This window comes from Acomys russatus, chromosome 4 (assembly GCF_903995435.1).
Source record: "Acomys russatus chromosome 4, mAcoRus1.1, whole genome shotgun sequence".
Classification (NCBI taxonomy): domain Eukaryota; kingdom Metazoa; phylum Chordata; class Mammalia; order Rodentia; family Muridae; genus Acomys; species Acomys russatus.
In genome coordinates, this window is record NC_067140.1 from 75,617,891 (window position 1) to 75,643,579 (window position 25,689).

General features: G+C 38.4%; 1 protein-coding gene across 1 annotated transcript in view; it reads right to left on the reverse strand.

Annotated features, from left to right (window-relative positions):
• Positions 1–25,689, reverse strand: part of Esf1 (ESF1 nucleolar pre-rRNA processing protein homolog) — a 56,876-nt gene that overhangs the window by 11,897 nt on the left and 19,290 nt on the right. The window contains exons 9-11 of the mRNA XM_051144744.1: positions 22,343–22,504; positions 8,480–8,601; positions 1,803–1,890 (exon numbers count right to left, since the gene is read on the reverse strand). Coding sequence (XP_051000701.1) covers positions 1,803–1,890; positions 8,480–8,601; positions 22,343–22,504 — 372 coding nt within the window. The remainder of the gene's footprint in view (positions 1–1,802; positions 1,891–8,479; positions 8,602–22,342; positions 22,505–25,689) is intronic.

Genomic DNA, 25,689 nt, shown 5'->3' on the forward strand with positions numbered 1-25,689 from the left:
TCCGGGGTGGAACAAAGGGAGTCTTATGACGAATTGGGGAATAGAGGGACCTGGAGGGGTCAGGAGCTCCCCAAGGAGACCAATGGAGCCAATAAATCTGGGTTGAAGAGCAGGGGAAGGGGGGTGCTGCAGAGACTGATGCACCAACCAAGGACCATGCATGATGAGGACCTAGACCCGCTGCTCAGGTTAGTAGATAGGAAGCAGAGTCTCCTTGTGGGTCCCATAATATGAGGAGGAGGGACTACTTCTGACATGGATGCCGGCCCCCACACGTTGATCACTTCCCTTTGTGGGGCGGCCTTGCCAGGCCACAGAGGAAGAGGATGCAGGCTGTCCAGAGACACTTGATAGGCTGAAGTTAGATGTTAGGGGAGGAGGGCTCCCCTTACTGAGGACTAGGGGAGGGAGGGAGAGCGGATAAGGGAGGGAGGGTGGGATCAGCAGGTGATGAGGGAGGTGGGTACAAATTAAAGTGAACAAATTAAAAAGAAAAAGAAAAAGAAATGACCACCACACAGGCATGATAAAGCTCAATCTGCTTGGTTTCCATTTCCCTTTCTAATATCCTATAATAGAATTTATTTGACTTAATGTCCTTTTTCATCAATAAAATGTCAGTGCTAAGAGGCTATTACAACCAGGAAATAATTTTAAGCAATTCTGAGTTTTCCTATTGAGAACTGTCTGGCCCACTGGTTGGAAGGGAGAAGAAGCAGGGAAACTTAAAAAACTATGTCTCTTTACAATGCCAGTTTGGAGCTGCTCCAAGAGCAAGCCTCTGGGAGGTCATGTATGTGTGGCATAATAAGGAGGGGAGGGCAAAGCACACAACAGCAACTGGAAATACTTACAGCGGATTCTGCACTGACTTGCCCAAGTATGGCCTGAATCTTACCAAACACTCACACACACCCAAAGGCAAGAATGAAAGCACCTGTGAAGCACACGTGGTATAAACACCATGGAGACAAGACGCCTTGGATACAGGAAGTAAGACATATTAGCTTAGGGATTTGAAGAAAAAGGGAGCTATGAGAAAGGCTGATTTTTAACTGCATTTAACAAGGCTAAATGCAAAAGGAATGAAATATTAAGCATAGATGGTTTTGAATATTTGAACAGAAAAGGCTATCACACTGTAATCCCATCTATTCATTTAAAAATTATATACGTGCCCTGACAAATCCATTTAACCTTTAATTCTTCATTCTCTTTGTAGAAGGATATAGAGTAGAAGCATTATCATGCAAAGAGACTGTTCCTCATTATAAATCCCATTACTCTTTCAGAGTTCATCTGGCTAGTTATAAAGATAATTTCTAGAAAAGAGAGAGCCCCCATTAAACTGTTAAACTCATTATTATTAAAATCTCATAATGAGGTGGCTTGGCAGTCAAAAGTATTTGTTGCTCTTATATAGGACCCAGGTTAGGTTCCCAGGATGTACTTGGCAGCTCACAACTATCTGTAACTCTAGCTCCAGGTGCTTTGACATCCTCTTCTGGCCTCCTCAGACACTGCATGTGTGTGCTGCACATACACGTAGGCAGAACAGTCATATACATATATAAAAATAAGAATATCTTTCAAAAAGTCTCTTATAATGAAGTTGTGTTCTCTCTTCTGTATACAGGGGCATGTTGGTTTATGATCTAAATCTATAAGACAGTTAGTTATAAACCACCTATGGAGCTATCCAAATTCTAGCAATTTTCAGAGTCGTTAGTCTGTATTGTTTCAACCTATATCATCTTTTTCTGTGAATTGCAATTAAAAATTACAAATACAGGCTGGCTTACCTATTTTTTTAACTTCTTCAGCAAAGTAGGGATCATTCAAATCAACATCAGAAGGAAGCTCATCTTCACTGGCTTCTTCAGCTAGAGCCTTAAAGGTGAGAAACAGGAGTGATTATCAATAACTTAAAGTCACAATAGGTTATTTCAAATATTTAAAACAATCTATTTGCTGGTTGAGAGAAATGATTTCTTTTGCAACATCTTAAAACATAAATTAATGTTTTGTTCTTATATTGTGTTTAAAAAATAATCCTGGCTTAGGGACAGGGCTCAGCAGTTAAAAGCAGTCGTTACTTTGTCATAAAGGTCAGAGTTGTGATACCAGAGCCCGTGTCAAGTGGCTCACCACCAGTTCTAACTCCAGGCCCAAAGGAACTACCACCCAAGTCTGGCTTCCTCCTTTTTTCTTTTTCTTTCCAAGATGGGGTTTCTCTGTGTAGCCTTGGCTGACCTGGACTAATTTTGTAGACTAGGCTGGTCTTGAACTCACAGCGATCCACCTGCCTCTGCCTGCCTCCCGAGTGCTGGGATTAACGGTGTGCCCCATTACGCCTGGCTTCATCTCTGTCATTTTAATAAATATGCTTAGAATATATTCATCCTAGATGTAAAACGATGCACTAAACCTTAAAGGCACTGAGGAGTCAAAAGGCATGTGATGCTATCATCAAGTCTGGTGCAGAACATCAAGTCTTGAAGACACTGATTACTTACTATATGTATTTTAGATGTTGTTAACAAGCCCAGTCTTCTCTTGGCTGTTCTTCTTCCCTCTGGCATTTGCCAGACTCAAGAGCCTTCACCCAGGGGACCCTTTAGCCAAGCCCATGTGGTAAGGAAACACTGGTACATGGCACAATCCCACCCAATTCTGCTTCCAGAGTTGCTGTGTCACATCCAGTCTCCAGACCCAGCTAGGCCTGCATATCATATGCTTAGGCTCAGCCTGGTAAGCCCCTGACCCACTGTGACTGTGCCCTCCCTAGTTCCTAGGTTTACTCACAACCAGCGCCCCACTCATGCCTGTCCCAACCCTCAGGTATCAACTTGGCCTGCTGTGTCCACATCAGGTACATGACCAACACAAGAAGTCCACATTTCCAGGTTTTATTGCACAAAAACTATGAGAGGTTAAGGCAGTATGTTCTCCCTAATCCACCAGTCCTATAGAAAAGTTCTTCAGTGAGTATTACCTAGATGAACTACAGGACACAGAAAAGAACCATCATAAAACCAATCAAAGAACTCAAGGAGTTTAAAGACAACCAAATAACTCAATGAACTCAAAAAGAATCAAATGCTGAGTGGCCCAGGAAAGCACAGAGATAAGGCTGAAGTGAGAAGACAGGGACAAGACAGGGTTTGAGAAAAGCATTCGATAGAGACAGAAAACCGGAAGAGACCTCAAGCCCAAAACGAAGATGGAATTGAAAACCTTAACACAGTTAGAAAACTCAGAGGAATGCCTTACAAGTGAAATTGAGCAACTATAAGATAGCCTATGACTAACTAAAGACAAACTAGAGGAATACGGCAAGCACAGAATATGAAAAAACCAAAAACCACTACCACCAACAAAAAAACAATCTAGAAATGCAAAACAAAATATAGGAAAGGGGGCTGGGCAGTGGTGGTGCACACCTTTAATCTCAGCACTCGGGAGGCAGAGGCAGGTGGATTGCTGTGAGTTTGAGGCCAGCCTGGTCTACAAAGTGAGTCCAGGACAGCCAAGGCTACACAGAGAAACCTTGTCTCGGAAAAAAAAAATATGTGTGTGTGTGTGTGTAAAGGAATTGTGGGACCCACAAAAAGACCAATTCTTTGAATTATAGGCACAGATAATCCCAGGTTAATGGCATAGATTAGATATTCAAAAGCACCATAGAAGAAAATGTTCAAACTAAGGAAAGATATACCCAGACGCTCTAAGAAGCACAACTGTTAACACCTAATAGAAGAGACCGTAAGTGAACCTCTCACAACATACTATAGTTAAAACACTTAAACAGACAGAGTACTGAAGCTTCAAGAGGAAAATCACAAGTCACTTAAAAAAGGAAAATTTATCAGAATAACAGCTGATTTCACAGCAGAAATTTTGAAAGCGAGAAGAGCAATGCACTCCAAGTTCTACACAACCATCTACCTAGATGACTATACTCAGCAAAGCCATCTGTCATAGTTGAGGAGAAAGAAAAACTTTCCATAACACAAATAGGCTAAAAGAATTCATGTCCACCCGGGTGGTGACGGTGCACACTTTTAATCCCAGCACTCAGGACACAGAGGCAGGTGATCTCTATGAGTTGAAAGCCAGCCTGGTCTAAAGAGTGACTTTCAGGGCAGTCTAGGCTACACAAAGAAAACCCTGTCTTGCAAATACAAAAAAGATTTCAGGTCCAGAAAACCAGGCCTACAGAGAATACCAGAAACAACACTTGTAAGTAAATAGTAAACACAGACAAGAGTCTTAGAAAGACAAATGAAGCCATAATTAATGAAATATAAGTACAACCAAGAACACAAATGCAAACCATACAATAATAACAACCAACAACAACAATAAAAAAAACTGTAAAATGACAGCAATCAACACATACCATTCAAAAATTTAAAATATTAATAGTCTCAACTCTTCAATCAAAAGATACAGGTTGGCTAAATGAATTAAGATACAAAGTCTATCTTTCTGTTGTCTACAAGAAACTCAGCTTTACGGTAGGAACCACCTTAAAGTGAAAGGATGGAAAAAGCATTCCAGGCAGAAAGAACAGGAAGCAAGCAGGTGTTAACTATCCTACTAGCTGACAAAATAGACTTCAAACGAAAACCAATCAAAAGAGATAAAGGGCACTTCATTTTAATCAAGGGTACAGTTAAGCAATAAGATATTATCTAACAAACATGTACTGAAATTGGTGCACCCAACTTCCTGTATACTACTATAATTAAAAAACAGACTTATATCAACCCAGTAACAGTAGGTGATTTCACCACCCCATTTCCTTCAATATACAGGTCATCTGGACAAAAAAAATAAACAGAGAGACATGAGACATAGATGACACTATACATCCAATGGACTTAACAGATATCTAAGAATATTCTACCCAAATGCCAGAGAATATGCTTTCTACTCAGCAGCCCATAGAAGCTTCTCTGTAATAGACCATATCATGTGACACAAAACAATTCAAAAGAAATGAAGAAAACACAAATAATTCCACGTATCCTACCTGACCATAGTGAAATAAAGCTAAAATCAATACCAAACAAATCTCCAGAAAGTACACAAACTCATAGACAGTAAACTCACTACTGGAAATGGAATGGGTCAAAGAAGAAACCAAGAAACCTGGAACTGAAGGAAAATAAAGCCACAATGCAACAAAATCTCTGGGAAACATTAAAAGCAGTCCTGCAAGGGAGATTTTATAGCCCTTAGTGCTTACAGTAAAAAATTATAAAAAGCACAAATAAATGACTTAATGATGCAACTGAAAATTTTGGAAAAACAATAACAAATCCAGTAGATGGTAAGATATAATAAAAATCAGAACAGAAACCAGTGAAAGCAAAACAAAGAAAACAACACAAGAATCAACAAATCCAAGAGCTGGTTCCAAGAGAAGATAAACAAGGCTGGCAGACCCTTGGTCTAACTGACCAAAAGAATGTAAGAGAGGACCTAAATTAACGAAATAAAAAATAAACAGGACAATATTACAACATACATAAAAGAAATTAAAAATATTGTAAGGGAAAAATTTAAAAACCCATATGCCATTAAGTTGGAAAATCTAAAAGAAATGGATGAATTTCTAGAGTTATCTAAACTATGAAAGTTACACCAATCTAAACAGACCCATAACAAATGAGATTGAAAAAGTAATGAGTTCTGTTAAAAAAAAAAAAAAAAAAGCTGGGTGTGGTGGCACACGCCTTTAATTCCAGCACTTGGGAGGCAGAGGCAGGTGGATCGCTGTGACTTCGAGGCCAGCCTGGTCTACAAAGTGAGTCCAGGATGGCCAAGGCTACACAGAGAAACCCTGTCTCGAAAAACAACAACAACAACAACAACAACAAAGCTCAGGTCCAAATAAATTCACATTTTCAAAGATCTAAGCCAATCTTCTGAAATTTTTGAAGAATAACAGAAACAGAAGTACTCCGAAACTCCCACTACAATGCATGCCAGTATCACTCTAATCCCAATGCCAGGTAAAGACACAGCAGAAAAATAAATCTACAGGTCAATATCCGTGATAAACAAAGGTTAAAAAAAATCCTTAATAAAATACTTGTGAGCTGAAGATGGACATATATCAAAAAGATTACTCACCATGACCAAGTTAGCTTTATCCTAGAGATGAAAGAATGGTGCAACATATGAAAGCCAATATATGTAACAAATCACATAGGCTTAAAAGAAAACTTACACAATCAGTAGATGCAGAAAAAGCCTTGACAAAAATCCAACATGCCATCATAGCAAAAATCCAAGAGAGAGTAGTACTGGAGGGAATATGCCTCAGCATAATAAAAGCTATATGTGTTAAACTCACAGCCAACACCATCCTAAATGGAGAAAAATTTGAAGAAATTCCACTGAAATAAGGAACAAGACAGGGCTGTTTACTATCCCTGTGCTTGATGCACTAGCTGGAGTAATAATGGCAAGAGAAGGAAATTAAAGAGATAAAAATAAGAAAAGGAGAAATCAAAATATTCCTACTTATAGATGGCATAATATAATATAAAAAAGATCCCCAAAATTCTACCAGAAAACATCTAGAAATCATTAAAAAAAATTCATGAAAAGTGGCAGGAACCAGAATCAACTTACATAACTCAATTGTCTTCTATACACCAACAACAAACACAGAGAAAGAGATCATAAACACACTTCTATTCACAACTGGGACAGCTGGAAGAAAATATAGGCAGTATCCTACATGATAGAGATGTGGGACAGGACTTTCTCAACAGGACACTTGCTTAGGAATTAAAGTCAACAACTGACAAGTAGGACTTCATAAAACTAAGAAGCTTCTGCACAGCTAAAGAAATAATCAAATGAGTCAAGAGGAAGCCTACAGAATGGAAGAGAATCTTTGCCAGGTATACATCTGACAGATGATTTGCATTCAGAATAGTCAAAAAGAAATAAAAGTGGCTAAGAAATCTAAAACCAAAACAAAACAAAGCAAAACAAACAAACAAAGCAACCCCAAAACCCAACCAACCAACCAAATAAACAACAACAACAAAACAAAACCCACAACATATCATCCTTAGCAATTAGGGAAATGCAAATTAAAGTAACCGACTTTTAGTCTTCTACTCATTGATAGAATCAACAAAGTAAGTAAGGATAGATTCTGGAGAGAGGATGTGGGGAAAGGTGGACCCTTTAAAAGGACTCGCCATCCTCCTCCACAGATAGCATCCGTGTTCACTGTCGCCCGACTCACAATAGCTAGGAAGTGGAAGCAATCTAAATGCCTTTTAACTGATGAATGAGTAAGAATTTGGTGACATATATACATGATGGAATACTCTTCAGCTGTAAAGAAAAATAAAACCACGAACTTCACAGATAAAAAAATAGGACATTGAGTGAGATAAGTGGGAGATCTGTCTTCCAGATGTGACAGAGAAGCTACACCCATGAGATCTCAACAATACGGTGTCGGAACAATGACACAGCACCATGCTGACACTTCAGAATAGAAGGGTGAAATCCCACAGGGCACAGTGCAGAGATGAAGAGCTACAGGACATTAAACATTTCTCACAGAGGAAGAATTAGTCTTCCCTAGAGATGAACACCCCAAATGGTTATGGAACATCGTGTGGTCTGCTCTAAAAACATAAATATGTAAGAACAATAATGAATAAGAGGTCATGAATTTGAATGGGAATGGGATGACATGGAGGGAAAAGAAATAACTGTATTTTAACTAAATTAAAAAAAAAAAGCTGAAGCGAGTTGTGGTGGCACACGTCTATAATCCCAGCACTCAGGAAGCAGAGGTGGGCAGATAGCTGTAAAATTCAAGGCCAGCCTGGTCTACAAAGTGAGTCCAAGACAGCCAAGGCTACACAGTGAAACCTTGTCTTGAAAAACAACAGCAGCAGCAGCAACAACAACAAATCCAGCCTGGTCTACAAAGAGAGTTCTAGGACAGCCGGGGCTATACAGAGAAACCCTGTCTCGAATAAACAACAACAACCAGAAAAAAGAAAAACGTAGAAGTACCAGGGAAGCCCAAAGCTTACAGAATGCTGTTTAAAGTCTCAGAGTGACTGTTTTACTGACTCCATACTGACTCACCTTGAAAATCTTGCCAGAAATTGCTAGTTTCATCACTTGTGGAATTATTTTATTAACAGCATCTAACTGGCTAAGTTTTGAAGTAAAAAGAGGTTGCATATCAAGGCTATGGGGCTTTTATCCTAGTTTCCCACTTCATTATAATAGAAGCCCAAAAATTATTTCATGGTAGACGAGTGTGTTGGTTCAAACCCACCAGCCTACCCCTGGGGAGAGCGTGGTGGACCACATGGCTGAGGTTCTGTCACAGAGAAAAGGCATTTTGAGAAAACAGTGGGTGCGAAGCACCTTCCAATATAAGCTGGTATTCAGGAAACACCTGGTCAGTTAGCATGGATACCTTCTGCTTCTTTTTCAGTCTTTTCTTCTCTTTCTTTTTCTCTAAAAATTGTTCCCAAGGGGTCAGCTTATCCTTTCCCTCCAACTTATTTTTGACCATCTCTTCTGCACTCTCCTTAAGACCTAGAAAAGAAACAAAATCCAAATAGTTTAGCTTAAAATGGTGTATCTCCAATCAGTTGAAAGCTTAAAAATACAAAAGAGAACAAACATAATTTATGCAAATAGGTATAGACTGAGTATCTGTAATGTCCCAAGACCACAAAATGACAGGTAACTAACCTTGACAAATCCTACTTCCAATGAAAGAAAGAGTGGTGTGTGTGTGTGTGGGGGGGGGGGGGGGGGGGGCTAATAGCCAAAGGAAATCAAAACAAATGAACAAATAGAGCAATTTGATACATCATGACTAATAAAACCCATTATTAGACATGGTGGCTATACCTACAATCCCAGTACTTCAAGGTTAAGGAAGATTGTTGAGTCTAAGTCCAAATGGAGTATACAACAGAAATAATGTCTCAAAGCAAGCGAACAAAATTTAAAAAAAAAAAAGGAAAAAGAAACCTGAATATTTACTTAGATCTAACCTTCCCCTCTCTGAACTTGTTTTGAGCCTCTAACTCTTGCTTCTCTGCCTTTTGGTGAAGACTGACTAAAGAAAAATTCTAGAGCAAGATCTCAGGCTGCAACTACTAACCAATAAGCAAAATCATCTCTAGTTTTTCCTGTCACCCAAATGAAAGCCTGTGCTCCCAGGGCACTGTAAGTGATGCAAACTGAAGAAGGCGTCCACACGTCACTGCTCGAGCATTCTGCAGGGCTGGGGAGGGAAGAGCAGGAGGGTCACCAGCCCCACTCTACATAGCTCAGTGCTTCCAGTGCTGCCGTTTTCATGGCTCATCTCTAAAGCTCTTGCTCTTATATTCTGCTCTTGCCTCATATATCCTTTAGTGTCATTACACTAGCACTTTAAAAGGCTGTTAAAGGCTAGGCTCACAACAATAACAACAACAAAAAGCATTTGGCAGCCCAGTGAAGCACTCCTGTAATTCCAGCACTCAGGGAGGCAGAGGCAAGTGGATCTCTGCAAGCATGGCCAGCCTGGTCTACAATTTGAGTCCAGGACAGCCAAAGCTACACAGAGAAACACTGTCTTGAAAAACCAAAAAAATATTTGGCAATAAGACAGCATCATTTCCAGGGCTGTTTTTGCATTTACAGCAGTTTAAGTGTATTTCAGAAGATGAACTAGATCAGCCACATCTTTACTAAGATGACCATAGTGAGTCATTCCATTCATTGTTACATTTTATTTTGTTTGTATGGAGACAGGGTCACAGACCAGGCTGGTCCACAACTTACTATGTAAGTCAAACAAGCCTTGAACTTGTGGTGATCCTCCTGACAGATTGGATTACAAGTGTGTGCCACCATGCCTAGCCATTTGCTATTTTTAAGAGATGGATTTTATGACACATAAATATTTAAAGCTCCATCTCCAACCATGTCCTCCAAAATTTCTAACAAAAATAGATGAATAAGTAAATACTACTATCTTCAAAGACGACAGAGAAGTAGTCACGTATTCTTTACTGTGGTAGTAGTGAGGACTTGGCCAGCTTTAGGCTCTACCCACTTAGTCACTCAATTTTACCTTTGGTCTCAGTATGCAAAAAAAAAAAAAAAAAAAAAATCTGGTAGAGATCAGATGTATGCAAGTCCTCTCTCCCAAATGCACTTTTCCCCGCTTTGAACTTCAAAATACTTGGTAGATGTCCACATATATAGAACTACTAGAACAGTGCTGTCTAGGCTAGTTTGAAACAGGTGAGCTCTTAGGTCCATTTCTTGGCTGCCAGGCAAAGACTCAACATTTCTAGGCCCTAGACAAGTACTTAATTAAGTTACACGTACTCCCAGGTTGTTTTTTATGACATACTGAGGGTAGGAGCTCTGATGCCAAACCAGAAATACAATCATTAATTAAAAAATGTATCTGGGGTTGGAGAGATGGCTCAGCAGGTAAGAGCACCGGGTGCTCTTTCATAGGACTCAGGTCTGATTCCCAACACTCATATGGTGGCTAAAAACTACCTGTGACCCAGTTCCAGGGGACCCAATGCCCTCCCCTCTGTTCTCCTTAGGCACCAGGCATGGAATGAACGCATAAATATACAAGCAGACAAAACGCTCATACACATGAAGTAAAAATAAAATAAATCTTTAAGACACATTCTTTATGAGGAAGCAGTTCATATTACTAAACAGTTTTCAGAAGAAATATACAGATCCTCAAATAAAACAGTAAAATACCTAGGGAACACAAGGTGAGATCCTCAGATAGATGACGGCAGTAAGTTCTGATAAAACAACTTGATTTCATTTAACAAGATAGCATAACACATGGAGGTCAGCATAGAATCAGTCTAATCTCAAAACCAAAGACTTACTATTATTAGATGATAATTAAATCTTTAAAGATATTTTATATTTATTTTTGTGAGATAAAGTTTGGCCTGGAAATCATGATGTGAACTCATAAAGATCCACCTGCCTCTGCCTCCCAAGAGTTGGAAATAAAGGCAAGTGCCACCATGTTCAGCTAGGTTTTTTTTTTTTTTTTTTTTTTTTTTTGAGACAGGGTTTCTCTGTGTAGCCTTCGCTGTCCTGGACTTGCTTTGTAGACCAGGCTGGCCTCGAACTCACAGCAATCCGCTTACCTCTGCCTCCCGAGTGCTGGGATTAAAGGCATGCGCTACCATCGCCCTCAGCTAGGTTTTTGAAAGGTGGTTATGTGATTATTTGCATCATGTAAGTGAGGTGTCATTTTGTCTGGCACCTTAAAATATGCTTTATATTAATAACATATAAATAAAAAAATAACAATACATTTATCATTTTATTATACAGTTCTACTTTCTAACTTTCACCTGCATATGCCAGTTCTGTAGACTAAAAACAGCATAGAGTCACATTTTTCACATTCCATAATATTTAGCATAGTCTCCAACACACAGTAAGTACTTAATAAACACGTCTGTCTTGATCTGTTTTGAGGGAAGGATTCTTATTTCCTGCCAAGGGCTTGATCTTTGATATTTAGAGCATATTATTTCCAACAGAAAATGAATCAAAATGTTAAGGTCTCAACGGCTTCTGTCTAGAGACAGAAGTAAGTGGTTTTGTGGATCACTAGTTCTAGAATAATTCATGCAAGATTATCCTTGGAAAATAATATTTCTCTGGAACTCAGTTTGTTTCTCACAACAAAGAAACAATATCTTAAGTTCAAGTCGGCTTGTAGTTTTCTTTTTCTTTTCTTTTCTTTTTTTTTGTGTGTGTGGGGCGGCCTGGCTCTCACTTAATACACCAAAATAGAAGAATGACAAACATATTGCAATGAATTAACACACCACCACGATAACTTAAAAACGCTTTGTTCTCATTGTCATCATGAGGTCATTTCAATCTCTTGCCACAGATCACAGTTGTTTATGTTCTAAGTTCTTAAAATTATGCCCATCCCAGAAGTCTCTTGGCAAACGCACAAGAACATTCTTCGGAGTCAGTTTAGCCTCATTTAAGAGAAGCCACGATGTGATTTGAAAAACATTATAACTGCTTTTAGTTTTGTACAAATTTGTTATTTAAAAAAATCCAACTTTAAGCATTTGTTCATAGACTTCTAAATTAAAGATATCAATAATCCCACAAATAAGGGAAAAGCCCCTTCTAAAGCTAACCACAACTGTAGATAATTCAATATAACAATAATAATTTAATAAGCACAATCTATTCAGAACTATTTTGGCAGTTTCTATGCATATAAAAAGACTCATAAATATTCTTACAAAATCTTCAAGACGACTATACATTCCTCCTGACCTTATCCACATGAAGTATTTGAAACATTTTCAAAGAATAGATACAATGATTTAAAACAACTCAAGTAGGCACTATTATAGGCTTTGTTTATAAAAACAAAATGCATGTTTTAAGAGTTCTCATATAGGTCAAAACTGGCACTTTTTACTTCAATATGGGCTTATGACTCATTGGGAATATTTATGAACACTTACATATCAATCTTGTAAAAATTTTTTTGGTGTTATATATTAGACTATGTAGCACTCAATTCCAAAAGCTTTAAAATGTTACTAACCACCATCACGAACACCAAACTCCAAATGTGGAACTCATTCTGGGTACCGGCTTTAGCTTTATAGAGGAAAACCACCAGTCATGTCCCGAGGAAGCCTGCCATCAAGGCACCTCTTCCAACTAACCTATTACTCCTGAAGGTGTGAGGACAAGGAGGGACACGTTTACTTATATAATAAGGGCCCAGATTAATAGCAATGAGAGTCCTGGCATCCGGCACACATCTTATAAAAGTCTATAGATCGAGAAAGTGAAAGCAAAGTGGTTCAAATCTGCCCCACCCACTGACTAGGAACAACAACACAGGGAACTGAAGTAAAAACTAGTTTCAGAAACAACAGCACATGGCTAAAGCTGTCAATCAGCCAGAGCCAACAAATGTTCTCTGCTTGTACTCAATACTGTTAGAATCCTGTTACATCTACTATGTGAAAACAGAGCTAAAATGAGGATAGTAAGGATCAGTCTAAGAAAGATGCTTAGACTGGGAATTAATTTCTATTGATATAAATGTGTATTTCCGCAAACATCTAAAAATTATCCATGGAAGGTATGCCCAAAGTACTCAATGGATAGACATTACTTTTTGCTGTTGTAATCTAAAGTTATTTCACTGGTAGAAAAGGCTTTACATTTCTCTAGAACTTAAGTTATCTTCCTCTTTTTCTAAGTCCCCTTTCAGTCTCCCTTAAAGCGATGGCTTCCACTTCCAGGGTATTAACTTTACCCTGTCCCCTACGCCTCCTTCTTACAACACTGATTTCAAATACAAGACATGTGGGCCTCATTACAGAACTATTGTTTCTCATGTTTGTCTCAAGCGTATTCGTATGTTTTTCTTGCCTTTCAAGCAGGTTTCTCATCACAGCAACATACCACCAAGCTGTCCTCATATTAGCAGACTAACTTCTGGCCAAGTCTGGGAAGGCCATTCTGCTAACTTACTAATGGCAAAGACTGAGAAATCATTTGTTCTATTGCTATTTTTATGCACTTATAAGCAAGGTAGAAAATGAATGAAATCTTTACATGAGTGGCAAAGATACAAGGAAACAAAGAGAACTCCAGAGTCAAGTCTCAACAAGGAAGCGTGAATAGAATATTGGAGTAGTTCAGAAGCAGGGAGTTTTCCTTGGGGATACACGCTAAGCTCATGTGGTCTAATATGGACTTTGGGTTGTTATGGGCTGTTAGCCAAGGAGCTGGGGGACTAAGTTTGGAGTCTGATCATGGTGTGAGGTCCCAGGATCCTTAAATGTACCCCCAGTAGATGATGACCCTCCCCCTACAGTTCAGGGGGAGTATATGGAGAGCAGTGGGAGTAAAAATACATTTCTCCTCAGAGACGTTGTAACCACAAGCCCACAAACCCATAGACTTGTGGCTAGACTTCATACTACATGTGTGGTCCCAAATACAGCAACTCAAAAATTCGATAGGTCTTGGATTAGAAACGCCCCCAGGCCCCGGACAGACACTGTCTGTGAGAAAGTCCTCTGCTCCAGGGTCCCTGTAAGAAAGGGAAGAGCCAAGACAAGAGGGTCCCAATGAAAACCTGATGAACTAGAGTAAGGAGAAACAAACCCAGCAAGGCAGAATCATGGACTAGGAAATTGAGATACAAATATAAAATCAGCACTTAAAAAGGCAAAAGAGGAAATTAAGAGATTAGACTATCAGAAGGATGAGACAAGTTTGGAGGAAAAAAGAAAAAAGCAACTCTGGAGATAAAAATATCAAGTAACACCGGGCGGTGGTGGCGCACGCCTTTAATCCTGGCCCTTGGGAGGTAGAGGCAGGTGGATCGCTGTGAGTTCGAGGCCAGCCTGGTCTACAAAGCGTGTCCAGGACAGTCAAGGCTACACAGAGAAACCCTGACTCGAAAAACCAAGACCAAAAAAAAAAAAAAAAAAAAAAAAAAAAAAAAACCAAAAAAAAAAAAAAAAAAAATCAAGTAACTACCAAGAAGAGACTTGCTACCCTATGAGCATATAAAGAGGGAGGAGGTCCCCTTCAGTCACAGTCATAGGGGAGGGGAGTAAGGGGAAAATGGGAGGGAGGAATGGGATAACAATTGAGATGTAATATTAATAAATTAATAAAATATATTAAAAAAAAGAGTCACAGGGGATCAGGGAGATGGTGCCATCTCAACAATTAAAAAAAAAAAAATCAAGTGTCCAAGTCAAAAGGAATATATTAGAAAGTTTTGTTTGTTTGTTTGTCTGTTTGTTTTTTGAGACAGAGTTTCTCTGGGTAGCCTTGGCTGTCCTGGACACATTTTGTAAACCAGGCTGACCAAGAACTCACAGTGATCCTCCTGCCTCTGCAGGATTAAAGGCATGTGCCACCACGCCTGGCTCCTAGAGAAAGAATTACTGAAACAAAAGCAGACCTCAAGAAATTACCCAGCAAACTGTGCAGATTCGAAGGCATGGAAGTTAAGAGTTATCAAACACATCAAACACAATTTCTAGAAGAGAAGGTGGAAAAGGTGAAGAAAACCTAGGACTTTAAGAGGAAAATGGTGGAAGAATGCTCAGCTGAGGAAAAATACTCTTCAGAACTGCAGTATTCAATTATTTCCAAGTAAGAATTAAAAATAAGCAAAACAACCACATCATTTATACCACACTAAAGTCTAATTTGGCACAGATAGTAAACACACCTTAAAAGCCAGGAACCCGATACAGCACATTCTGAATTGGCTTCCTAACATACATTGACAGTAAATTTTCTTCTTCTAGGAAAGAGGTTATGATGGAGACTGACTCCTTAATCTAACCTGCAATATGCAATGTGCACAGCGTCACTAGCACAGCCTGATCTAAGAACAGCTCCCTCAGAAGCAGCACCTTTCCTTTTATCACTATTCATTTTTGTTACCACAAAAGTACCAATATACATAAAATAAAAATCCCAGCAACAGCAACAACAACAAAAACCTAACTCAACTAGAGAGAAGTCAATCCTGATATTGGAAACCAGGCAACTATAAAGGGATAGTGAACTCACGTATTTTTGAGGAGAATCTACAACCAACTACTTTACTAAGCCAGCAGAATCCCTAACTACATTCTGAATCTCCCATTATACCCATAGATAAGTGTAGTCCTTACCCATATAAAGGAAACCTCTTGATGTAACAAATGGAGGCCATCACAGGAAACTACAGCCAACCAAAATGCAATAGCAGAGCCTGTCCCAAAGATGCATCTGCAATGCCACTCCTGCACTGAAGGCTCAGGCATTGTTGTGGAAGAGGGGGAGGAAAAGTTGTAAGAGGTAGAGGAACTGGGAATTTACTGTGACACTGTTTCTTAGGAATGTCAGAAGCTACATCCAGAAAGCCTCACCAACTTGACTGCCTAAACAAGTACAACATCAAAGCTCAGGAGGCATCAACTGCCATAGAGAAATTGGAGGCAACTAAGGAATGCTGGGAACAGGAGTAACAGTCTTCCCCAGGGAAGAGCACAGCAATTGGTTAAATAATACTAAATGGTCAGCCTGAAAACATATGTACAAGTAACATACAGAACGAACAGGTTGTTTTTCTATATTTAAGAATTATTAGCCGGGCGTGGTGGCGCACACCTTTAATCCCAGCACTTGGGAGGCAGAGGCAGGTGGATCGCTGTGAGTTCGAGGCCAGCCTGGGCTACAAAGTGAGTCTGGGACAGTCAAGGCTACACAGAGAAACCCTGTATCAAAAAACCAAAACAAACAAACAAACAAAAAAAACAAAACAAAAAAACAACAACAAAAAAGGAATTATTATAGGAGCCCCTCAGTGGTGCGCATACCTTTAATCCCAGTATTCAGGAGGCAGAGGCAGGCAGATCTCTGTGAGTTCGAGGCCAGCCTGGTCTACAAAAGAAGTCTGGGACAGCCAGGATGCCCTGTACTGAAAAACGGGGGACTGGAGGAAGGAGAAGAATCCCCCAACTCTGTCTCTGTCTCTTATATAACAACAATTACTGAAAAAAAGAGGCCAAGATTTTGAAAGAGAGCAAGGACGGGTATATGGGAGGGTTTGGAAATAAGAAAGAGAAGGGGAAAGTTATGTAATTGTATTAGCGTCTAAAGAAATTAAAACTCTTAAGAAACAAACAAACAAAAAACCTCTTCCAATTCCAGATCTTATAAACACTAGAAAAATATAAATGAAATAAACACCAAATGTAATGTAATCAGCATGAAAAGTATCCTCTGTTTTCACTTTAATATTATTAATAAAGAAAATAGTCTTTTCAATAATCTAGAAAACTGAGAAATTGACTAGCAACTCTACAGAGAAAATGTGTTAGAAACGGTGTCTCATTTTAAAATTGTTTAATGTGTGTGTGTGCGTGTGCACCATATTTGGGCGGGAGGCCCGGGAGGCTAGAAGACGGTGTCAGAGTCACACGAAGTGAGGTTAGGCAGTGTGAGCTACAGCGTGGTGCTGGGACCCAAGCAGGCCCTCTACGAGAGCAGCCCACGCTCTCAACTGCTGAGGCATCACTCTAGCTCCTGCTTTTCATTTTTATCATGCAGTTCACAAACAATTCAAATGCTATTTACTGAGAGGGTGGAGTTTCAGTTTATGATTTTACAAAGCTTGTACAGCCAATCTGTTAACTGGATGGTTAAGTTTTAAAAGTCTAATCACCTAATAGCTATGTGACTCTGTAGTTATCATATAAACTCTCTTTTCTCTCACCAAACTAGAAGGAAAATTGCAAATTATTTTAGTTCATTTTTTAAGCTCATGCTTTCCATTTGATGTTCTCCTTTCAACTCAACTCTTGTTTCTTTTTCAGTCCAAGGCTACCTGTTTTTAGTATGGCAGTTGGAGAGGTGTTTTTTTTTTTTTTTTAAGACTTGTGGTTCTGAGGAAAAACTTGGGAATTCATTCAAGCTAGACAAGGACTCGGCCACTGAGCTACATCCCATGCTGGAACCATCACCCCTCAATGATGCCATGGACTTGACCCAGGGTTCCACTAGACGACTGCTTCATCATTGAGTTATATCCCTGGCCTTCAACTCAAAATTTAAAACATCTGGCTTTTTAAAAAGTTTTAAACAAAACATTTTGTGAATATATTTCAAATAATGAATACACTGGCAATAAATAGAAATAGAGATATAGCCAAAAATAAATAGTGAACAGGTTTTAAGATGTCAGAAAATTAAATGTTTGGATCAAAACTAACAAAATGAATGCACAACTGATTCAAAACATTGTTTCTGAATAAACAATGAATAATTAATAGCCATATATGTTGTCCCTGACGTATGTGTAAGCTTCCTCATAGAAGACAGCAAAAGAACAGAGATCAAAGAAAGACAGGGAGCAGGGACACAAAGAATAAAGACAAGACTCTAGAATAAAACAGAATAAAAAACTTTGAAAAGTGGAGGCAGTAGCCAGGCAGTGGTGATGCACACCTTTAATCCCAGTGTTAGGGAGGCTGAGGCAGGTTAATCTCTGGGTTCGAGGCCAGCCTGGTCTACAGAGTGACCTGGTCTACAGGCACACAGAGAAACCCTGTCATGAAAACCAAGCCAAAGCAAAAAGCAAAATGACAAAAAACAACCAACCAAACAACTCTCCAAAAAGCATCCCCAAAACAAAAGAAAGAAAGAAAAGTGGAGGCCAGACAAAGTGGAGAAAAAGAGTTGTATCCCTGCTCTATGGCCCAAGGCAGGAAGAAGGGGAACGACTATTGCTGGTAAGACAGCGCGAGGCACATTCACTAATCAGATAATTAGATAATGCTAATTATGCGCATTTCTACTTCTAGAGAGTCAGACAAAAACTTTACACAGATTCCAGTAGAATATGCTACTTTACAAAAACAAAACTAAGAAATTATAAAAATTTCAAGAGTCTTCTGTTTCTACATACCCTAATTAAAAAGGCTGAATCACTACATTTCCATTGGAATGAAGTCCTTTGCCTTAGTCAAGGCCGTGGACAGTGGGTTTCAAGGAGTGGCGTCTGCTCCCTATTTCCCTTGGACTTTACACTTTAGAGATTAATGCCATATGCAATTATACTCGATGTAAAAAGGCAGAAGTTTAAATAGCATGAAGTAAAGTTTCCTTCAAATAACAAAGCACAGCACACTCAAATAAGAATTAATTAGTAAGATTACTTATTTTTCAGAAGAGTTTAATATTTGAAATTGAAGCCCCAGAAGAACCAACAAATAATACATTCTGTACCAGTCTTTTCTGGTTCACCAAGTATAAGACACAGAAGCCCACAGGTTCATAGTTACTGAAAACCTCTATTTCTTAAGATAAATCTACAAAAGTACACATGACATGAAATGTACCTTCATGGGCTGGAGAGATGGCTCAGAGGTTAAGAGCACTGGCTGCCTTTCCAAAGGTCCTAAGTTCAATTCCCATCAACCACATGGTGGCTCACAACCATCTATATGAGATCTAATGCCCTCTTCAGCACTGTATACATAATAAATAAGTAAATCTTTTAAAAAAAGAAATGTACCTTCATAAATGTCTCAAAACTAAGTCCTACTCTTCAAATTTGTAAACTCATACACCACATACAATATGTAAAAAGATCCCTTTGACTATTACACTCACATATGCATGTATACAACAAGTGTTCACAGTAAAAACACCCTATCAGAAGCCTTTAAAAATTCAGGTTGGGCTGGCAAGATGGCTCAGTAGATAATGTACTTGTCCTCACACATGACAACCTGAGTTTGATGCTAAGAATCTTTATGCTGGAAAGAGGAAAAATGACACCTGCAAGTTGTTCTGTGACCTTCAAACACCACCTACCTACCTACACACACACACACATACACACACACACAGAGAGAGAGAGAGAAAGAGAGAGAGAGAGAGAGAGGGAGGGAGGGAGAGATGGAATATTTATACATGTGTCTGTATAGAACTTTTAAAACGTTTTAAATTGATGTATTCAGTTCTCTAAGAAAGTCAATTCCCTCTGTGCAGCAAAATGTGAAATAGTGATAATTCCCTTACATTGGCACTCTTACTGAATGTTGAAGGAAGTGTATATAAATTGATGTATCACTTTGGAAAAGAAATCTGACAGCAACTGAGACACAGAAAGTGCCCATGCCCCTTCCTGGTACTTTCATTTTGGGGAAGCTACTGTATGAAAAATAGCTCAAGTTAGGAGAAAAGATAAAATAGATTATGTATAACATCTTAGACCAGTAGTTAAGATCCTTTCACCTTTATGTTACAATTCATAACAGTAGCAAAGTCCTAGCTATGAAGTAGCAATGAGATAATTTTATAGTTGGAGGTCACCCCAACATGAGGGACTGTACTAAAGGCAGCAGCATTAGGAAGGCCGAGATAGCTGGCACCCGAGCTTTAGCTTTGATCTTTTGATAATGGCAGTTTCAGTAGCTCTGGAAGAACAACAGACTGATCCACCGCCATGTGCAAAGAGGAAATCACACGACTGACTAGTAAGAGCCTGACTGCCAGCGTCTTGCTTCTTACTATGGCACAGATGCTCTTCACTGGTCTTCTAAAGAAGGCTGTTGTTAAAAAAAAGTTTTAAAATTAAAAGGCCCTAAAAAACACAAGCCAGGTATTGGTTAGGGATGAAAGCAAAAAGTCCTTAGAAGAGACCAGTATTTGTGGATTTGGAAACTGTCCTGTGTCTTTTAAATGCCATGGTCTACTGCAGTGAAAGATTAGAAATATGGTTAAACATTTGACAACAGAAAAATGGCAAATGGAACGAGAACTTACGTAAGCCATAGCTGAGTCAGGACAGTAGAATTATGGGTGATTATTTAAACAAATTTTTAGCTAATATTAACATTCCATCCAGAAATGAAAAAGTCAAGATAAAAAACACACTAAGAGGTATAGCTCTTAATTCACTTCATGAGGTCTATTACTCTATTAGCAAGGCTATTTGAAGAAAACCACAGATCAAAATTTGTCACTAAAACAGGGGCAACATTTGTATCTGTGGATTGTTTGTTTGTTTTTTGAGACAGGGTTTCTGTGTATTGCCCTGGCTGTCTTGGACTCAATATTGTAGACCAGGCTAGCCTTGGATTCACAGAGATCTGCCTGCCTCTGCTTCCCAAATGCCCAGCTGTATCCATGGATTTTATACCCACCAATTACAACAAAAACTATTAAAAAGAAATCTTGAAACTGCACCTGCCCTGAACATATATATAAAATGAAAACTGTTTACATGGTCTTTATTTAGTCATTAAGATATGATTTTAGGTATACAAGATGGTGTATTTGCAATTAACAGGTCATGTGTTGTGTAATTACAAGATATTGAAATGAATTCATTAGAACAGTAACATGTAACAGCAGTAGCCTATAAGTATTACTACTTGAAAAAGTACATGCAGATATCTGTAACTATTGGTGTGTGTGTAAATGTGCACTGCATATGACAACTCCTGTTTATGCTAGCTTTTGTCTATCTTCAGGTCTGACATTTTAAAATTTGCATTGTACTCTACATTTTTTAACTATAGAAAAACTGAGATGGAACACGCAATAACATATAGCTTATGTTAGTGAAACCTTATGAATGTAAAAAGAATAAGGGTGACATAAGGGATCACTTGAGAACTATAGTTTTTGAAAAAAAATTGCAATAATAAGAAAATATGGGTACTTAGTTTCAACTTTCAGTATTCTAATGTGAGGAATCAGACATAGGAAAGGTCTATGCTTAAGTTTGGACGGGAATAATTTGTAGTTAATAAAAACAAGAAACTAATAAAAAATGTAAGCTGGAAAGAGGATAAAATGCTCTCCACCACTCCCCATCCCAAGGCGCAGGGAATCTTTGAGTAAGAGGAAGTAGAAAGATTTTAAGAGCTAGAAGGGATGGAGAACTCCAGGAAAGGGGCATTCCGAGACGTAACAAGACCGACACACACATGAGGTCACGGAGACTGATGGAGAGTATAAGACTGGCACAGGTTCACATCAGACAAAATTCCAGCATTGAGAAGGGGAAGTGGACACAGCCCTGCCCCTAACCAAGAAGAAAATTACAATTGATACCTATTGGGAAAGGGAAAACCAGTTTTCTCTAATGGAATGATACTGGGTATGCTAGGGCAGGCCCTATGCCCTAGAATAGCTGGCCAACACAAAACAGATGCCATTGTCTTTGTGTGCATCTTATTTTTTATGTATTTTGTTTATTTTCTTTTTCCCTTTTCTTTTTGTTTTTCGAGACAGGGTTTCTCTGTGTAGCCTTGGCTGTCCTGGACTCACTTTGTAGACCAGGCTGGGCTCCAACTGTAGCAGTCCACCTGCCTCTGCCTCCCAAGTGCTGGGATTAATGGTGTGCACCACCACACTTGGCCATTTTACTTATTTTATTTTCAGTTTGTTTTTTCTTTCTTTCTTCCTTTTTTTTTTTTTTTTTTTTGAACTATTTTTCTTTCCTTCTTTGGAGAGAGAACACAGAGCTGAGTGGGTAGCACGTAGGGAGGACCTGGGAAGAATATGATCAAAATGTTGAGGAACATTTTTTTTTCTTTTAAATAGAAAAAAAGAATAAAATGTTAGTTATGAGGTGAATTAAATACCATTTTCTTACCAGAACATTTCTGGAAAATAAAACTTTTTAAAAGGTATGCTTTATTATTACATCTAAATGTATTCAGAAGAAACTTGTATTTTAATATCTAATTCTCACCTGGAACCCACTTGATTTCCATTTCCATATCATTTTCTTTTCCCTTCTTTTCTTTTTCTTGGATAACCTGCAAGAGCTGTCGATATTTAGCAATTTGTTCTTCATCATCCTTCTGGTGTTTCTTTGTTTTCCCATCTTCTCCTACATTGGCTCCATCCTCACCTAATAAAACAAAGCCACCAAATTAATCAATCTCATTTTATACAGACACACAATTACCTTCCCACTTTACTGTGTAGCTCTCGTGCTTTCTGCAGGATACAGCTAAAATGGGTGTTCAAGGAATACTGCAACCAGAGAACACAACGTCAACTTGTGACTATAAAACCAAGGACTTTGGTCCTGTACTCAGTAAGACTCGGACGCAATGACGTCATTGTCAGAGTAGTACACAATATCCCTTCTATGCAAACTGCAAGAGCACTAAGGGTGGCAATTCAGTCCCTTCTCTGTCCTCTGCCATCAGCACAGTGACTTTAAAAATATTCTGTTCAATAAAAGGAGGCTGAATGTTCTGGAGTGAATCTGGCATATGGGATTGGCTTCTCAGGCCACAGAGAAGAGGCAAAGCAAGTTGTGTAGAGTCTGAGTCTGAGATTATGAAGTCCTCTCCATTGGACTGTGAATAAGCACATTTACTCTTAAGAGTGCTGTTCATCAATTCAATTAATTTTGCTGTGTGGAAAGACAATTAATATTTCTGAATTTTAGTTTCATAAAAATTAAAATGTGAAGAAACAGTATAAAACCATGAGCAACAAATATAGAAAAAAAATCCATAAAGTTTGTTGTTCTATAGTTTTAATGCAAATTTTTCAAGTCAGTAACATAAATTAGAAAACTGGGTTTGAATGTAAAGCATACAAACTTATCAAATTCATTATCCATCTCCAGTAGCAGAAAGTTTGGAAATGGTGCAGTGAAGTTCCTGTCTTTGTAACCCATGCTCACTAAACTGTGTTATGAGCATGGGGCTATAAAGTATAAAACGTCAGTGTTAATACCTTGCTTTTACATCTTTAAAAAGGTGATATGCGAGGGGAAAAGTTGGTTAAGTAAATATTTAAAACTTATTTTTCTCTCTGAATGAATAGGAAATGGTTGTGGCGTTCTTTCCATCATCCCATCACACTTTTACATTTCCACTCGGCCAGCTGAAGCTCATTTTTTTGCTGTTTGTGTTTTGTGCCACAATAATAGTGTTGGATAGAATTCTGTCATGTATCCCGCAATTCAATGGACAAAACATGAGGAACACATTAACAAAATGGCATTGAATTCATTCTATTAAAAGCTTACTTCTGAAAACATAATTAGAAGCAAGCTCCTTCCAGGTTGAAATTTTAGTGGTAAGTCTCTGATGGCTTATTTTAAATAGATTTTTTTCCAGTGCTAAAATTGTACTTTCTGAAGCTCTAAAATGTGGGATAAGTCATGTAGGTCTGTTTTTTAATTCAAGGACAATATTTTATGAATGCCTTAATATTACATAATATTTAAAAAAAATTCAAACAGTAAGCTTTTCTTATAAACAACAATCAGGAACATTTAGTACTCAAATATACTAGTGTAGCTATCAGAGGAACTAAATTACAGATCAATAAAAGTTAGTAATCAATTAAAATACTGAAGAAAAAGACATGCTTTAAAAAAACATATAAGTAGTATATTCCAAACTGAAAGACATTAGACTTTAGCTTAAAGAATTATGCCGGGTGTGGTGGCACACGCCTTTAATGCCAGCACTCAGGAGGCAGAGGCAGGCAGATCTTTGTGAGTTCAAGGCTGGTCTACGAAGTGAGTCCAGGACAGCCAGAGCTGTCTTGAAACAAAAAACAAAACACAAAACAAAAGAATTAAAATACATGATACAAGATAATGTACTAAATACCTTAGATACATCATTTCCATCTTCCTGTGAGCCAGGTGCTGTTATAATTCTTATTTTATAACTATACAAAGAAAGGAACAGGGCTCTAAGAAAACTTTCTTATTTCCCGATGTGATAAAGTCAGGATTTGAAACCAGCAGAATCTATGCTTTTTTCCCCCTTACTATTGTACAATACTGAAGGTTAAACATAGAGCTTTATGATACTTGACAAATGCTCCAGCCTAGACATTAAGTCCATTGAATCCAAGATATTAAATATAATGAAAAATTATGCTTATTCTCTGATAATGTTAATACTTATTTATTGATTAGGTGTTCTATTGTTAATTGTTTCAAATGAGGGTGGGGTGGGTGGAAACATGGCTCAGTGGGTAAGAGCACAGGCTGCTTTTCCAGAAGATGTAGGTTCAATTCCCTCTGTTCACATGGCAGCTCAGAAACCATCCATAACTGAAGTCCCAGGGGGATCTAACACCCTCTTCTGGCACTAGGGTTACTCAAACAGCACAGAGACGTGCAGTCAAAATATCATGTATGTAAAATAAAATAATTCCAGGATGAGTGAAATGGCTCAGAGAGGAAAGATGCCTGCTGTCAAGCCTGGTAACTGAGGTTCATCCACATGGTAGGAAGAAACAACTGAGTCCTGCAAGTTGTTCTTTAATTTACATATGCATACTCAACATATGTGCGTGCGTCTGTGTGTGTGTGTGTGTGTACACACACACACACACAGACACACACACAGCATCATTTTAAAAAACAAAACAAAGCCATTTGAAAAACATGGACCCAATCATTCCCAAAAGACATGGAATATTATTTCTTTCGGTATTTCAGAACCATAGTTTAAAAAAGCACAAACAAAACTACTGAAAATTATCAGAAAAGCACATAATATCCACATAAGCATAGAAATTTACCTTTTCCATAGCTACAGTAGATGAAGACAAATTCTTCCTTTTTATTTATGAGGGAAAGGCTATAAAAGCTCTGTGAGAAGTCTATACTACGTATAGTAAGAAATAAAACATTCAAATTCATCAGAAGGATTAATAAGCACTAGCCACCAAGGACTTAAAATGTAAAGTCTTTCATATCCAATATAAGCACCACTGGAAATTACATACGTTCCTTATTAAAACTTCATTACATTTATTTACTCTGTGTATGCATGTGCCATAAGGACTTTCAGAAGTTGGTTCTCTCCTTCCACTGTGTGGGTGGGTCCTGGGATCAAAATCAGACAATCAGGCTTGACAGTAAAAGCTTTTACCCACTGAACCATCTCACCAGCTTGGAAACTATACATTTTCAAAGAGTATGAATCATATAATTATGTGGTTTTATCAATATGTAATGCATACTAATGAAGAGCAGCTATTAAACATGATTTTCCTTTCTTTAAGCTGATAACTTCAGAATAGTATTTTGTGACAAACTGTAGAGGATAG